Here is a 16,595-nt window from a genome sequence, read left to right on the forward strand (position 1 = left end):
CTACAACTCTTCCATGGGCCCCTATAGGTTCCCCAAGCCCCTATAGTGCCCTATAGCCCTCCAAAGCTCCCCATATATACCCACAGGCTGCCTTAGTCCTCCTCCCCATGCCGCACAGGTACCGTCTAAGTTCCTGTACCCCCCCCCAGGTCCTGCATAACCTCCTATCCTCCATTCCAGCTATCCACAGCCCCCTATGGGTCCCTGTGCTGCCTCATAGGCCCTCTATCGACCTCCATAGCCCCTATAGGCCCTCTATAGACGCTTGTGCTGCGCCATAGGCCCCCTATCGGCCCCTATATTCCCCCACAGGCGTCCCATAGGCCCCGTATCCCATCTCGGCCGCCGTCGGGGCCGCGCGCGCCGTGCTGTGTCACGAGGCCCCGCCCCCTCATTCCGTATGCGTAGGGTGGGCGGGGCCTCTCCATCCGGGTCCCGTCGGGAGGAAAGGGGCGTGGCCACCCGGGGCGCGCCCCCCCCAATCAGCGCGTCGCTTGCGGCGGGGGGGGAGGAGGCGGGCGGTGGCGGGAGGCTGTAGCCAGTGGAAGCGCGGCGCCGGGTGCCGGCGGCCAATGGGAATGGCCGGAGGGCGGGGCGGAGAGTGGGGAGGGAGGGGGCGGCGGGGGGCAGCCGCCGCCGCCGCCATCTTGTCGCGGAGGAGCCGAACGGAGCGGGCGGGACCCGGCGGCGGGGCCTGGACAGCATCATTGGTGCGGGGGTGCTGGGCCCGGGGGGGGCCCGGGGGGAGGGGGGGCACGGGGAAGGGGATGGGGGGGGATGGGAGCGGAGGGGACCCGGCCCTTGTTAGTAGTGATCCGCGCCCCGGTTAGTGGGACCCCCCCCTCAAGGCCTGAGGGGAGCCCTGAGGGGAGGGGCTGGGGGGAGGGGCTGGGAGAGGGGGGCTTTGGGGAACCCCGCTAGTACGGGCCCGGTCTCGGTTAATGGGCGCCCTCCCTTGGGACCCCCGGGAGTGAGAACGTGGCCTCGGTTAATGGGAACCTCCCCTCAGGGACCCTCGGTAGTAGGAACCTGGTCCCGGTTAATGGAAGACCCCGCTCTGGGGACCCCCGGTAGTAGGAACTCGGTTCTGGTTAATAGGAACTCCTTCCCCCGGTAATGGGAACCCGCCCCCGGTAATAGAAACTACTTAATTGCACCCTCGTTAACAGACACCACCACCCCCTCCCAAGACCCTCGTTATTGGGAACCCCTTGGAAAGTCCCGTCGCTTTCAAGCTTTGGGGGGAGGGGGGTGTTACTGTCCTGGGTGCCTGGGTTCCTTTGCGGGGGGACAGTGTCACCTGGTGTCACCCAGTGTTCACCCCAGCGTCACCCTCCATCCCCTGGTGTCACCTGGTGTCACCCTCTCCATCCCCAATGTTACCTGCTACCCTCAGCATCACCTGCTGCCACCCCCCAAGTGACACCCACTGCCCCCAGTGTCACCTGCTGTCACCCTCCTGTCCCCCCAGATGTTACCCACTGCCCTCAGTGTCACCTGTTGCCATCCCCCTGTCCATACCAGTGTCACCCCCTGTGTCACCCAGAACCGCTGGGTCCTTCAGTGCATTACCCACCACCCTTGGTGTCACCCATTGCCACCCCACACCCCCCCCAGCATCACCCACTGTCCCTGGTGTCACCCAGTGTGTCACCTGGTGCCACTGTGTGTCTGTCAGTGCTACTCTATGTGTCACTGACCGCCTTCAGTGTCACCTCCTGCCATCCCTTGTCCCTCAAATGTCACCTATGGCCCTCAGCATCACCCTGCTTCCCCTCCTGTGTCACCCCTGTTGTCCCCAGCTGACCTCTGACCTCTGACCCTGCAGATGTCCAGCTCCCCGCTGTCGAAGAAGCGCCGCGTCTCCGGGTCCGAGCCACCAACGGGCTCCAGCCGCGCCCCCGCCCCTGCCGTCCCCGCCAGCGTCACCCCCACCAACGTGAGTGTCACCTTCTGTCATCCCAGGGGGGCCCCGTTACCTGCTCTGGTCTCATTGTCGCCTCTGCGGCGCTCAGCGCTGCTCCTGCTAATGTGGATGTCACCTGGGTGTCACTTGTTGTCATCTGGGGTCACTTGGGTGTCCCTACATATCTTGGCAGTGATATATGTCGCCCTTGGTCCTTGTTGTCCCTCCCGTGGCTTTCAGAGCTACCCCTGTCAATGGGAGCGCTACGTGGTGTCACTTTACTGTCAACTTGTGTCACCCAGGTGTCCCTGTGTGTCCTGGGGATAACATGTCCCCTCCTGTCCTCGTAGTTCCCTCTGCTCAGAGCCACCCCCATCAACAGAAGCGTCACCCGCTAGCTGGCTTTGTCGCTCACCTGGCCAACCCTGTTGTCACCTGGATGTCACCCATTTGTCACCTCCCAGATCTTCCTGCCCCACCCCAGGGTGACTCCACTCTCTGGGTCACCTGATGTCCCCCCATATCACCTGTCCATCACCCCTGACCCGTCTTTATCCCCATCCCAGGGGGACATGGCACCCAGTGTCACCTGCCTGGCACCTCTCAGCCCTCCCCACTGCTGCACCATGCCCCCGGTATCCCCCCCTCCTCCCTGATGGCCCCCCACCCTGCTGACGCTGTTGTCACCTTGTGTCCCTTCCCCAGGGCATGGCGAAGAACGGGGCTGAGGCCGAGATCGATGAGGGGCTCTACTCCCGCCAGCTGTGAGTACCCAGCTCCCTCCTGGGGGTGTTGGGGTGGTCCCCTGTGACTTCGGGGGGTCACTATGGATTTGGGGGGATGCCAGGTTGCCTCTTGGGTGGTCCCCTATGGACTTGGGGGCTCCCCAGGTGCCTGGGTCCCTCCCAGGTACCTTCAGCTGTTTCCACAGCCTTGGGGGGGGGGGGGATCCTGGGGGGCTCCAGGAGGATCTGGGGAGCCCCTGACACCCCCTCCCCCCTTTTTCCTCCTCCCGAGGTATGTGCTGGGCCATGAGGCGATGAAGCGGATGCAGACGTCCAACGTCCTGGTGTCGGGGCTGCGGGGGCTGGGGGTGGAGGTGGCCAAGAACCTGGTGCTGGGGGGGGTCAAATCTGTCACCCTCCATGACCCCCAACCCACTGCCTGGCCTGACCTTGCCTCCCAGGTGAGTTAATTAACCCAAAGGATTAATTAACACTCTCCCCCCCTGGGCAGTTAATTCTGAAGGAGCTGATTTTGGGGTGGGTTGTATGTCTGAGCTGAGTTGAAAGTGTTCCCCCTGGGGTAATTAATCTATTCTTGGGGTCATTATCAGGGGAGTTGTCCCCCTCACAGGTAATTAACCTGGGGGGTAATTAGCCCCCATGGAGGATTGTTCTCTGGGGTGATGGGGTTCCCCACAGGAGCTAAGTGCCCCCCTCCCCCAGGATAAACGCCCACCTCTGGAGTCATTACTGGGGCTGGTTAGGGGAATTAAGTGCTTCTCACAAGGTAACTCATTTACCTGGGGATTAATTCATTAACTTGAGGGGCAAGTAGCACCCATGAGGAGTTGTGTAGGGTGATGGCATTCCCTAGGGGAGATAAGTGCCCTCCTAGGGGCAGTTTATTTGCTGGGGGGTGTGTGTGTAAATATTTCTACGCATTCAGGTTTCGGGGGTGGTTTGGGCCCCTATGGCCCTTAAATACCCCCCTTAAGGCACCCAAATACCTCCCTAAGCCCTTAAATACCCCCCTAAGGGGCCTAAATGTCCCCACACACATTTAAATATCCCCCTGGGTGGCTGATTACCACCCCCTGGTGTTAAATACCCCACGAAATCCTCTATTTGGTTCCCTGAATCCCCCCTGGTTTCTTGGAGGGGCCTTCCCTGGGCGCTGGGGAGTGTCTGGGGGGTGGTAGGGTGCCAGGACCCCCCTGACACCCTATTTTACTTTTTCCTGCCCCCCTTAGTTCTTCCTGCGGGAGGAAGATGTGGGGCAGAACCGGGCGGAGGCGACGCTGCCCCGGTTAGCTGAGCTCAACGCTTACGTGGCTGTCACCAGCACCCGCCAGCCCCTCAGCCAGGACATGCTGGCACCCTTCCAGGTACACCCACCTCTGCCTGTACCCCTCTTTGTGCCCCTTTTTTTCCCCAAAAAATCAGCCCTGGGGCCATTTATTTGGGCATCCAACTTGTCTCACGTGGCCGACTGAACCTCTGTGGCCCGTGGTACCTGCAACAGCCACGTGTACCCTCTCTGGGGACCCCTGTGTCCCCTGGCACAGCGGTGGTCTCGTCACAACCATCGCCGTGGTCATTTGGCTGGCTGTAGTCAGGGCCAGCTGTGAGATCTGGCTGGTTGTACCCCAGGCAGCCGTGGGTCCCCCCCGGGGGATGGCTGTGTCCCTCTGGGGCAGCGGTGCCTTCCCATCAACCATCCCTGGCTCTGTTTGTGTCCGTGTCCCGCTGTCAGTGCATCCATTTGTGCAGCTGACTGTACGTCTCCGCGACTCCTTACGTCTCTGTGGCTGCCTGTACCCACCCAGACCCCCTGTACCTGCTGCTTTTGAAGTCTGATGGTCTCCATGTGCCTTTATTTGTCAGTCTGTCAGTCCGGTTGTGTTTCCTGCTGTCCCCCTCCATGGCTGCCTGTCCCCTGAAATCCTCCCGAGAACCCTCCCCGCGGCGGGGGTTATCCGTCCTGCTGTCTGTCCTGCTGTCCCTCTGCTCGCGGGGGTGGACGGACAGATGGACGCGGTCTCTCCGCAGGTGGTGGTGTTGACCAACTCGTCGTTAGAGGAACAACTGTGGGTTGGGGACTTCTGTCACAGCCATGGGATCAAGCTGGTGGTGGCCGACACCCGGGGGCTTTTTGGGTGAGCCAGACACCCAGCTGCTTTCCGTAAGGCCTCCCGGATGGCTGCGGCCCCTGCCTGACGTCCCTCCCCTATTTTAGGCAGCTTTTCTGTGATTTTGGGGACGACATGGTGGTGACGGACACCAACGGGGAACAACCCCTCAGCGCCATGGTTTCCATGGTGACCAAGGGGTGCCCGGGGGAGGTGACGTGCCTGGATGAGGCTCGTCACGGCTTCGAGACGGGTGATTTTGTCACCTTCACTGAGGTGGAGGGGATGGAGGAGCTGAACAGCTGCGGCCCCATGGAGATCCGCGTCCTTGGTGAGCCCAGGTGTTGGGGTCCCTTCTATAGGGCGCCCCGGGTGCCGGGGTCCCTTCTATAGGGCGCCTCGGATGCCAGGGTCCCTTCTATAGGGCGCCCCGGGTGCCGGGGTCCCTTCTATAGGGCGCCTCGGATGCCAGGGTCCCTTCTATAGGGTGCCCCATGTGCTGGGGACCCTTCTATAGGGTGCCCCGGGTGCCGGGGTCCCTTCTATAGGGCGCCTCGGATGCCGGGGTCCCTTCTATAGGGTGCCCCGGGTGCCGGGGTCCCTTCTATAGGGTGCCCCGGGTGCTGGGGACCCTTCTATAGGGTGCCCCGGGTGCCGGGGTCCCTTCTATAGGGTGCCCCGGGTGCTGGGGACCCTTCTATAGGGCGCCTCGGATGCCGGGGTCCCTTCTATAGGGTGCCCCAGGTGCTGGGGACCCTTCTATAGGGCGCCTCGGATGCCGGGGTCCCTTCTATAGGGTGCCCCAGGTGCTGGGGACCCTCTGTGACAGCCCCTCCCCACAGGGCCATACACCTTCAGCATCGGCGACACCAGCGGGTTTGGGGACTACGTGAGGGGGGGAATTGTCACCCAGGTCAAGATGCCCAAGCACATCCGCTTCGTAAGTGGCACTGGGAGCACTGGGAAGGCACTGGCAGGGAGTGAGGGGCGCTAGGGGGGGACTGGGGGCAGACAGGGATGGGACTGGGGGGCACTGGGAGGGACTGGGGGCAGAATAGGAGGCACTAGAAGGGGACTAGGGGGAATTGGGAGGGACTGGGGATGGGTTAAGCGCTGGGAGGGGGTGGGAGGTCACTGTGGAGCACTAGGAGGGGATTGAGGATTACTGGAAGCTGCTGGGACGAGTCACTGGGTGCTCACCTGTCCCCTCCGTCCCCTCCGTCCCCAGAAGCGGCTGCGGGAAGCACTGGCGGAGCCGGAGCTGATGATCACCGACTTCGGGAAGGCCGAGAGACCTCCAGTCATGCACTGGGGCTGGCAGGCCCTGCACCGCTTCATTCACCAGCACGGCCACCCCCCTCGGCCACGTCACCAGGTGGGGACACCGGGGGGCTTGGGGACAAAGCGGGGGGCATGGGGAACGCTGAGGGTGCTGGGAGCGGTGAGGCCACCAGCTCCTTCACCACCACGTGGCATCACCTTTCTCTGCTGGTGGTCCTGAGGGTCCTCCCTGGTGTCCCCAGAGCTGTCTCCAACGTTGTGTGTCCCCACCCAGGGTGATGCGGCGGAGGTGGTGGCCTTGACCCGGGAGGTGGCTCCAGGGGCGGAGCTGGATGAAGAGATGCTGCGGGAACTGGCCTTCCAGGCCACCGGTGACCTGGCCCCCGTCAACGCCTTCATCGGGGGGTTGGCGGCCCAGGAGGTCATGAAGGTACTGGCCACCTGGGTCCCCTCCCTGGCCGCCTGGGTCCCTTCCCCAGCCACCTGGGTCCCCTAACAAAGACTGTGACGCAGGCGGTGTCGGGGAAGTTCACGCCCATCACCCAATGGCTCTACTTCGACGCGTTGGAGTGTCTCCCTGAGGACAACAAGGAAACGGTTCTGACTGAGGAGCAGTGTCGCCCAGTGAGCACCCATGGGTGGGGGCGGCAGGGGGCACCCATAGCTGGTGTTGCCTTGGGGTGGATGTCGGTTGTAGGGCAGTTGGTGGAGAACACCCATGGGTTGGCCACACTGAAATCACCCATGGGTGACCCACCTTTCCCGGGGACACCCCAAGTGGGCATCTCCTTGTGGTGGGCTTTGGTCACAGGGCACCCATGGGTGGGCTACCTTCTTGGGGACACCCATGGGTGGCTTTGTGATGCATCCGGGTGACGCTTTACGTTGTCCCCAGCGCAACAGCCGCTACGATGGGCAGATCGCTGTATTTGGGGCAGAGCTGCAGGCCAAGCTGGGTGCCCAGAAGTACTTCGTGGTAAGTCGTCGTCCCCCCACCGCGTCCCCACCTGGGTCCTCCACCCCTGCATGTCTCCACCTGCATCCATATGGCCCCAAGTGTCCCCTTGTGTCCTCCACTTGTCCCCAGATGTCCCCTCATGCACTCATGGGTCTACCAAGCGTCATCCTCTCCCATCCATGTGCCCCCAGGCCTCCGTGGCCACCTTGGGCTGTGTCCCCAGGTGTCCCCCCATGTCTACCTGCATGTCCCCAAGTCTCCTCACGGTTCTCCTGAGTGTCCCCAAGTCTCCCTGAGTGTCCCCACATGTCCCCGGGCACAGGTGGGGGCAGGGGCCATCGGCTGCGAGCTGCTGAAGAACTTTGCAATGGTGGGACTGGGCTGCGGCCCTGAAGGCTGCATCACCGTCACCGACATGGACACCATCGAGAAGTCCAACCTCAACCGCCAGTTCCTCTTCCGGCCCTGGGATGTGACGGTGAGGGGCAGGATCAAGGGGGGAGGAGCCTGTGGGGTTGAGTGGGTGGAGCCTCAAGGGGTGGAGTCCATAGGGGTGGAGTCTGGGGTGGAAACTGCCAAGGGATGAGTCGACATTGACTTGGCCAAGGCAACACCAAAGGTTGAGTCATACGAAGGTGGCAACAGTAGGTGGGAGGGGACTAAATGGGCGGGGCCGAAGGAGGGGGAGTCCGTGGGGTGGGGGATGAGTGGGCAGAGCCTTTGGGGGGGTCTTAGGGGGCAGGGTCGGAGCAGGGAGCTACCGTCAAGATGCCACCGTGGAGTTGGCCAATGTCAACAATCAAGTTGCCTTGACGTTTGGTGGGACTGGGAGAGGCATGGAGGGGCGGGGCTTCAGAGGGTGGGGCCAGAAAGGGTGGGACCTGAAGGGGCGTGGGTCCCCACAGAAACTGAAGTCGGAACGGGCGGCAGCGGCAGTGCGGGAGATGAACCCAGCGCTGCGGGTGAGCAGTCGCCCTGACCGCGTCGGCCCCGACACTGAGCGCGTCTACGATGATGACTTCTTCGAGGCCCTGGATGGTGTCGCCAACGCCCTGGACAATGTCGATGCCCGTGAGCACCCGTGGGGTCCTCGGGGTGCTGTGGGGGACCCTCAGGGTGCTGGGAGGGTCTTTGGGATAAGTCATTTGGGTTCTCCAGGGGGTTGGGGGGGGGGGCTGTGGAGAGTCTTTAGGATGATACAGGATGTTTTCAAGGCGCTGTAGGGTTTTCTTGAGTGCTGCAGGTGCTTTGGGGGTGCTGTAGGGCATCACATGGGCGCTGCGTGGGGCTTTAGGGGGCTGTAGGGCATCTTCGGGGCACTGCGGGATGATCTTGGGGTGCTCTAAGGAGTCTTGGCTATTGGATGCTCTAGGGACCCTCAGAGATCCTTATAAGGGACCTCAGGAATATTATAGGGACCCGAAAAATGCTGTAAGAACTGCCTGGAGCGCTATAGGGACCTCGAAGAGTGCCCCAGAGTCCCTTCCAGGACAACCCCACGGCGCCTGGGTGCCCTACAGCCACCCTACAGGCGCTGCGGTTCTTCCCCTGTAGGGCTCTATATGGACCGGCGCTGCGTCTACTATCGGAAGCCGCTGCTGGAGTCGGGGACGTTGGGGACAAAGGGGAACGTGCAGGTGGTGATCCCCTTCCTGAGCGAGTCCTACAGCTCCAGCCAGGACCCCCCTGAGAAGGCCATCCCCATCTGCACCCTCAAGAACTTCCCCAACGCCATCGAGCACACCCTGCAGGTACCTCTACAGGGGTCTCGCGCGCCCGGCTCCCTTCTGTAGCGGGCCCCGGGTGTTTGGGTGCCCGCTATAGGGTGCTCTGGAAACCCCAGGGCCACCTTTGGGGTGGTTTAGATGCTTGGGTGCCTTCTGTAGGGGACCCCGGACACCTGGGTGCCCCGTGGGGGCGTCCCGGACGTGGGGGGTCCTTCCACTGACAGCTCCTCCCCCACAGTGGGCGCGTGACGAGTTCGAGGGTCTCTTCAAGCAACCGGCAGAGAACGTCAACCAGTACCTGATGTGGGTGTCGAGGGGAGGGCAGAGGGACAAGGGGCACCCGCTAACCCCCCACACACACCCCCTGCAGCACCCCCCAGCCTCACCGCCCTCCCCCCGCCCCCCTATTCCTGCAGGGACCCCAAATTTGTGGAGCGCACGCTGCGCCTGGCGGGCACGCAGCCGCTGGAGGTGCTGGAGGCGGTGCAGCGCAGCCTGGTCAGCGAGCGGCCGCGGGGCTGGCCCGACTGCGTCGCCTGGGCCTGTCGCCACTGGCACCGCCAGTACAGCAACAACATCCGCCAGCTGCTGCACAACTTTCCCCCGGGGCAGGTGGGTGCTCGGGGACCCTGGGGGGGTCTGGGGTCCCCTGGAGGGGTCTGGGGTCCCCTGGGGGGGGTGGGGTACTCTTAGTTAGGAATATCCCCCCCCACTGACCTCATTCACACTCATGACACCCTCAGTGCTTTTCTGCCCCCTTAATTCTGCCCCCACAACCCCTAACTGCCCCTTACTGATCCTCGTTAAGTGCTCTTTTCCCGTTAATTCCTAATGATCAACTAATTGCGCTCATCAACCCTTAGCCACTTCATAATTACCCACATTAATTCTTATTTGCCCCTTAATATCTGTCATTAATGTTGAATTACTTCTTAATTACACCCATCAACCCCCAGTCGTGCCTTGATTTCCCTAATTCACCCTTCTACCCCATTACTTTTGACTTTTACTTTATATATATTATATATATGTACATACAAGTATCTTAAATTTAGCCCCCATTAACCAATTATTCCTTAATTGTCTTCATTAAGCTCTCATTGGTCCTTAATATCCCCCTTGATTTCCAGTTGTCTCTTAATTATGTCCATTAACTTCTAGTTGCCCCACTAACCCCTTCCTGCCCCTTGATTTACCCCAAGAGCCCCTAATTGCTCCCCCAGTTGCCTCATTAACCCCTTCGTGCTCTAATTACGTCACTAACTCTTAATTACCCCCCTGCAGAAGACAAACTCCGGGACCCTCTTCTGGTCGGGGCCCAAGCGCTGCCCGCACCCCCTCGTCTTTGACCCTGACAACGTGAGTGGGGCGCTGGGGCGGCCTGTGGGGGGCGCTGTCACCCTTGGGTGCCATCCACCACTCTTTGGGGGTGCCCATCACCCTTAAACCCCCTTCTGTCCTTGTTGGGTGACTTCTGTCCCTTTGGGGTGTCATCCCTCCCTGACATTCTCCCCCCCTGCACCCATGGGTGCCCCTCTCCAGCCCCTCCACCTGGACTACGTGATGGCGGCAGCCAACCTCTTCGCCCAGAGCTACGGGATCGGGGGCTCACGGGACCGGGGGGCGGTGGCAGAGCTCCTGCGCCACGTCCGCGTCCCCCCGTTCGCCCCCAAGGCCGGTGTCCGCATCCACGTCTCCGACCAGGAGCTGCAGAGCGCCACCACCGCCCTTGGTATGCGGGGGGGGGGGCACCCATGGGTGCTGGGGGGAACCGGGCGGAGAGAGGAGCTGGTTGGATTGGGGGTTGGGACAAGCACGGGGGCTGGAGGGCACCTGTGGGTGCTGGGGGGCATCCGTGGGTGTTGGGAGTACGTAGGGGTCTGGGGGTGGGTCCTGTGGGTGCCGGGGGTCCCATGGGTGCCCCCCTCACCCATAGACGACGGGCGCCTGGAGGAGCTGAAAGCGTCACTGCCCAGCCCCGAGGAGCTGCCTGGCTTCCGAATGTTCCCCATCGAGTTCGAGAAGGTGGGTGCTGCCCCCCCTAGCACCCATGGGTGCCCCCAGCTACTCATGAGTGCCCCCCCCACATGGGTGCTGCACCCCAACCTACCCGCCCTCGGGGAGCCACTACTACTTTGTCACCACCCCAGAGATGAGCAAAGTGCATGCCCCTGCCCCCCCCCCCCCCCATGGGTGCTCCCCTACCCATGGGTGCTCCTCACCCAGGACGATGACACCAACTTCCACATGGATTTCATCGTTGCTGCCTCCAACCTGCGAGCGGAGAACTATGACATCCCCCCAGCCGACCGCCACAAGGTGGGTGCTGGGGGGGGCGGGGTGGGGGGCATGGGGCGTTATTGGGGTTCTTACGGGGTGCTGGGCAGGTCCTACGTGACCTGGGGGGGTCCCATGGGTGCTGGGGGGTGCTTTGGGGCATTAATGAGTTCCTTACGGTGTGTTACAGGGGCCGCAGAGGGTCTGTGGGTGCTGGGGAGGGGTCCTATGGCGCTGTACGGTCTGTGCCGTACGTCTGAGGGGCGTGCTCTGCTCCGTAGGGCCTACGGGGCGTGCGTAGGGTCCGTAGGAAACGGAGCCTGTAAGGAGCATATAGAGTCTATAAGGAGCGCACAGCAGCTGGAAGGAGCATATAGGCCTTGTAGGATCTACAGTACGTATATGGCTCATAGATATTTAAGGTCCGTATAGCCTCTGCGGAGAGCAGAGGGAATCTATAGAACACGTAGAATCTGTGAGTACATACGGGATGCACGGAGGATCTGTAAAGGATCTATAAAGCATATACAGAGTCTATAGGGTATGTATATGGTGCATAAGGGGTCTACAGAGTACGTACGAGGTCTCGCGTACGTAGAACGCTCAGAATATACATGCTATAGAAAAACACTGCAGAAAAATGCTACAGAATGCTATAAAAAAAATAGATGGAATATAATTCTAGGGAATACTTGCAGGGTCTCTAGACTGCACGTAGACTTCGTAGGGCAGCCTGTAACGTATGTCACACCTACAGCCAAGCAGAGCCTATACAGGGCTGGTGACGCAGGGGCTCTGTACAGCGTATACACGTGCTGCGCAGCATGTATAGAGCTGTAGGGCACACAAAGGGGGCTACAGGGCCTGCACAGCCGGGGTCTATAGCCCCTCCCTCGGGGGGATCCAGCGGGGGCGTTGGGGGGCAATGCCCCCGCCCAGCCCCTATAGGTATCTTCCTATGGGGCAGAGCAAGCTGATCGCAGGGAAGATCATCCCCGCCATCGCCACCACGACGGGGGCCGTGGTGGGCCTGGCCTGCCTGGAGCTCTACAAGCTGGTGCAGGGCCACCGCCGCCTGGCCTCCTACAAGAACGCCTTCCTCAACCTGGCCCTGCCCTTCGTTGGCTTCTCCGAGCCCCTCGCCTGCCCCCGCAACAAGGTGGGGGGCTGCCCCGCGGCACCCGCGCGGACCCTAGAGCCATCCCCGGGGCCTGGTGCCCGCTGGGTGCTGCCCAAAGGGGGTGGGAGTGGGGTGGGGTCAACTGCTGGGGGTGGTCTGGGGTCTTGGTGGGGTTGGGGTGCTGCCCCACGGCTCCCTGACCCATAGAGGCCAGCCCCACAGCATGCTGTGGGACCTCACAGGTGCTCCGAGTCACCCCGTGGTCCCAGTGACCCCCATAGACCCCCACTGCGCTCCCCGGGTCCTTGTGGCTGGCCATGGGTCTGAGCCCCCCGCCATGGGTCTGCCCCCCCAGTACTACGAGGTGGAGTGGACGCTGTGGGACCGGTTTGAGGTGCAGGGGCTGCAGCCTGACGGGCAAGAGATGACTCTGCGCCAGTTCCTCGCCTACTTCAAGGTACTGGGAGCACTGGGAGAGGGGTGATGGAGAGGCACTTGGGGGGGCTGTGGGGCCCCACACCATGTCCTCATGTCCCCCACACACACCCCCTGAAGGACTCCAACGCAAGACGGGGCACGGCAGGGGGAAGGTGGGGAGATGCAGCCACCACGGTGGCTGGTGCCCCAAAGGCTGTGGGTCGCTGTGGGGCACCTTTGGGTGCCCTGCACCCACCCACTGCCCCCCTGTCCCCCTCAGAAGGAGCACCGGCTGGAGATCACGATGCTGTCACAAGGTGTTTCCATGCTCTACTCCTTCTTCATGCCAGCCGCCAAGCTGCGCGAGCGCCACGACCAACCGTAGGGCCTGGCGGGGGCACCCGGGGTGGGGGGGCACCCGGGCGGGATGTGGGGCTCAGGGTGAGGGAGGCGTCCCATGGGTGGGGGAAGGGTCTCGGCTGGGGCCCCATTACTGTAGAGTGACAGTCCCTGCGTCACCGCGAGCTGATGTCACTCTACAGCCACGCGTGTCCCTGTCACCGCCGGGGCAGAGGCCACCACAGGGGGTCCCCGTGATGCCTCCCCGCGAGGTTGCCCCTGACCCATAGCCAGGACCCCCCTGAGCGCTCACTGTGACGGATGTCCCCGCCGCGGAGGCAGTGACGCTGCCGTCCCCTTGTCCCTCAGGATGACGGAGATCGTGGCGCGGGTCTCCAAGAAGAAGGTCGGCCGCCACGTCAAGGCCCTCGTCTTCGAGCTCTGCTGCAACGACGACACCGACGCCGACATCGAGGTGCCCTACGTGCGCTACACCATCCGCTAGCCCCACCCACGGGGGCGGGGGGCCGTGCCCCAGCCCGGCCACGCCCCTGGCCACACCCCCTCCGTTGAGCCCCGCCCCACCCCCCCTCCTCTAGTTGTTGTTGTGTCTTGGCCCCGCCTCTGGGTTGGTGGGGGGCGGGGCGAGGTGGGGCGGGGTGAGGGGGGCCCCGCCCAATAAACATAGACGTTGGCAAAAGATGGCAGCTGGGGTGTGTCGCTGGGCGCAGGTGGCCGCCAAGATGGCACCGGGGGGGGGGGTGGGGCGCCAAGATGGTGGCCGGGTGACCCCAGCATGTGGTGCAAAGGTGGCCACCTGGTGACATCACCGTGGCACCAAAATGACCATTTGGTGGCATCACAGTGGCACCTAAATGGCAGCCGAGTGATGGTGTAATGCTCTTGGGGACAGCGGGTGACACGGAGCTGACAGCTGCCACAGTGTCTTTATTGGAAGCGGGACACGGGCGTCACGTGAGCTGGTGGCACCTGTCATGGTGGCGGTGACGTGGCTGGGGTCTCCATGTCCCCGATGCTGGTGGTGTCACTCCCGGTGCCCTTGTTCCCATGGGTCATGGTGTCACCTGTGTCTCTCCATGTCACCTCGGGTTCCCTGTAGGTGCCCGTGTCACCTGGGGTCTTGGTGTCACCGGTGGTCTCGTTGCCACATGCCATCTTGGTGCCCCTTGTCTCATCGCTCGGTGTCGCCGTGGTGTCGGCGTCTCCATCTGGGTGACGCGCACGGCGCAGGAGGCCGCGGTAGCGGGTGGCAGCGGCCTCCACAGCAGCCTGCAGCCCGGCCAGCTCCACCGCCACCGTCACCCCTGGGAACAGGGGACACAGCGGGGAGGTCAGAGGTCATGGAGAGGATCGGGGTCACCGGGGAGGGCAGGGGTGGGATATTTGAGGTGACCAAGGGACTGGGTGGCACAGGTTCGTGACCTTTAGGGGACTCCCCCTCCCCTCAGTTCATTGGGACCTCCTGGACTGTGGAGAACCCCCCCACCCCCCCCAGGTGTCCCCCCTCCCCTCTGAAATTGGGGACAACCCCCCCAGGTTTTACAGACCCTTTCAGATTCTGGGGAACCCCCCATGTTTTAGGGATCCCTCCAGGTTTTCCCCCCTCCTCTCCAATTTTAGGGATCCCCTGATTTTGGAGACTCTCCCCAGTTCCCCACTCCCCTCTGATTTTGGGCCCCTCCCTGGTTTTGGGGACCCCACCTGGTTTCCCCACTCCCCTCCGAAATTGGGGACCCCCCCAGGTTTTGGGGATCCGTCCCAGTTTGAGGACCACTCCCGCTTTCAGAGCCACCCTCACCCTGGACGAAGCTGCCCTGGGCCTGCCGCAGGCTGGGGGGCACCAGCACCCCAAACCAGGCCAGTGGGTCTGGGGGGGCCCGAGGGGGGGCACCCCTCTTCTCTGGGGGACCCCGACGCTGGCGCAGACCTGGGGGAAACAGTGACACCCCAAAGTAACTGAGGAACCACCCCCAGCACCCCAAATCCCCTGCCAACACCAATGGGGGACTCTCCAGTGCCCCCCCAACCCCCCCAGTTGTGCCCCCAGCACCCATGGGGAGCACCCCAATTCTGCCCCCAGCACTCATAGGACCCGCCCAGCACCCCAAATGCCATCCCAGCACCCATGGGGGACACCCCAGCACCCCCAATTTTCCCCCCAGCACCCATGGGACCCCTCCTCACCATCACCCTCTTCCTGTTGGGGATCAGGATCTTCAGTGTCCCGCGCTGTGCCTGGCACCTCGTCAAAGTGAGGTGTCCCCTCCCTGTGGGGGGGTGACACAAGGACATGGGTGTCACCAACACCCCCTTGTGTCATCCCCCTGCACCCTAAAATCTGCCACCCTCCCCACTGGGTACACTGATGTCACACCCCCTCCTTGTGTGTGTGTGTCCCCATAGTGTCCCCAATCTCATCATGTCCTCCCCAGCCAGCCAATCCCATGTCCCCCCACCATGTCCATCCCCCCACAGTGTGTCATCGTCATCATTGTCCCCCCTCCTTGGTGTCCCCTACCTGGGCAGGACACGGACTCGAGGGACCATGGTGGCCCCATACTGCAGGGACGAGACACGGTGGCATCCCAGGGAATACCGGGCCTGGGAGAGGGACAGCCACCCCTGGGGGGACACAGGGGGTCAGGGGGGACACAGGGACATGGAGGAGCGTGTCCCTATGGTGTGTCCCTTTGTGTCCCCGTGGCGGGAGGTGTGTGTCCCTGTGGTGGGGGACACATCCCCATGTGTGTGCCCATGGGGGGCAGCACGTCCCCAGCGGGGTCAGCATGTCCTTACGGTGGGTGGCACGTCCCGAAACATGTCCCCATGGTGGGTAGCATGTCCCCACAGCGGATGACCCCCTCGCCCGTGTGTCCCCCCCCCTGCAGCGGGTGTCCTGTCCCTGTGTCCCTGCCCTTACCTGCCGCAGGAGCTGGGTGAGGACCTGGCGTCGCTCCTGCAGCATCTCCAGCGCGTCCAGCAGCTCCAGCGCCGCTGCGTCCAGTGCTGCCCCCAGTCCAGGGGGCCCTGTGTGAACAAACGTCCCGTGGGGGACCCCACGTAAACAAACCCCTATGGGGGACCTGTGTAAACAAGCTCCTATGGGAGATCCTACGCAAGTAAACTCTCTGTAGGCGACCCCACCTAAACAAACCCCCCGTGGGGGACCCTGTGTAAACAAAAAATGAAAAAATAATATTTCACAAGACACCCCACTGAAACAAATGCCCCCGCCCCAGGAGACCCTACAGAAACACCTCCCCCACAAACACCCCCACAACAGCAGACCCTACATAAACATCACCCCAAACCCCCTCCCTCTCACCGGAGACCCTACCCAAACTGCCCCCCCGTCCCCGGGTCACCCTGAAACAGCAAACCCATCGCTGACCCCCGCTAAAGGCGAGCCTACCGAAATAAACCCCCCCGGGAACCCTCACCGACCCTCCATCGCCGCCGCCATCCCCGGCCCGCACCGCGGCCACACGCCGGGCAACGGCCTCCTCCAATAGCAGCCGCCCGCGGCCGCCCTTCGGCCAATCAGGACGGGTGACGGGCGGGAGGCGGAGCCTGAATGAGGGCTGAGAGCCTGGCGGAATGAAGCCGGCTCGGCCGCCATCTTGGTTAAGGGCGGTGTTGCGCTACCCGCCCGACGCGCTCTTGGCGGCGTGCTCCGCCTCTTCGGACACCATCGG

The 16,595-nt window shown here is 62.8% G+C and overlaps 2 protein-coding genes across 2 annotated transcripts; one reads left to right on the top strand and one right to left on the bottom strand.

Annotated features, from left to right (window-relative positions):
• The first annotated feature begins 584 nt into the window (after positions 1-584).
• On the top strand, positions 585-13,565 carry UBA1 (ubiquitin like modifier activating enzyme 1). Its single transcript, XM_040617261.1, has 25 exons — positions 585-710; positions 1,829-1,939; positions 2,612-2,670; positions 2,924-3,092; positions 3,882-4,016; positions 4,681-4,787; positions 4,868-5,091; positions 5,603-5,700; positions 5,989-6,135; positions 6,316-6,471; positions 6,555-6,665; positions 6,937-7,017; positions 7,322-7,477; positions 7,905-8,070; positions 8,554-8,750; positions 8,965-9,029; positions 9,143-9,338; positions 10,011-10,085; positions 10,269-10,458; positions 10,663-10,751; positions 10,953-11,045; positions 11,971-12,162; positions 12,479-12,580; positions 12,821-12,921; positions 13,249-13,565. Exons 2-25 carry the CDS (start codon positions 1,829-1,831, stop codon positions 13,382-13,384), a joined length of 3,156 nt encoding a protein of 1,051 aa, XP_040473195.1. The 5' UTR covers positions 585-710; the 3' UTR covers positions 13,385-13,565.
• Positions 13,566-13,812: 247 nt separating this feature from the next.
• CCDC115 (coiled-coil domain containing 115) lies at positions 13,813-16,534 on the bottom strand. Its single transcript, XM_040617267.1, has 6 exons — positions 16,345-16,534; positions 15,821-15,927; positions 15,419-15,522; positions 15,085-15,167; positions 14,699-14,827; positions 13,813-14,204 (listed from the first exon to the last, which is right to left on the bottom strand). The coding sequence occupies exons 1-6, from the start codon at positions 16,517-16,519 to the stop codon at positions 13,873-13,875; spliced, it is 930 nt and encodes a 309-aa protein (XP_040473201.1). The 5' UTR covers positions 16,520-16,534; the 3' UTR covers positions 13,813-13,872.
• Positions 16,535-16,595: the final 61 nt, after the last annotated feature.

Source organism: Falco naumanni, chromosome 18 (assembly GCF_017639655.2).
Source record: "Falco naumanni isolate bFalNau1 chromosome 18, bFalNau1.pat, whole genome shotgun sequence".
Classification (NCBI taxonomy): Eukaryota; Metazoa; Chordata; class Aves; order Falconiformes; family Falconidae; genus Falco; species Falco naumanni.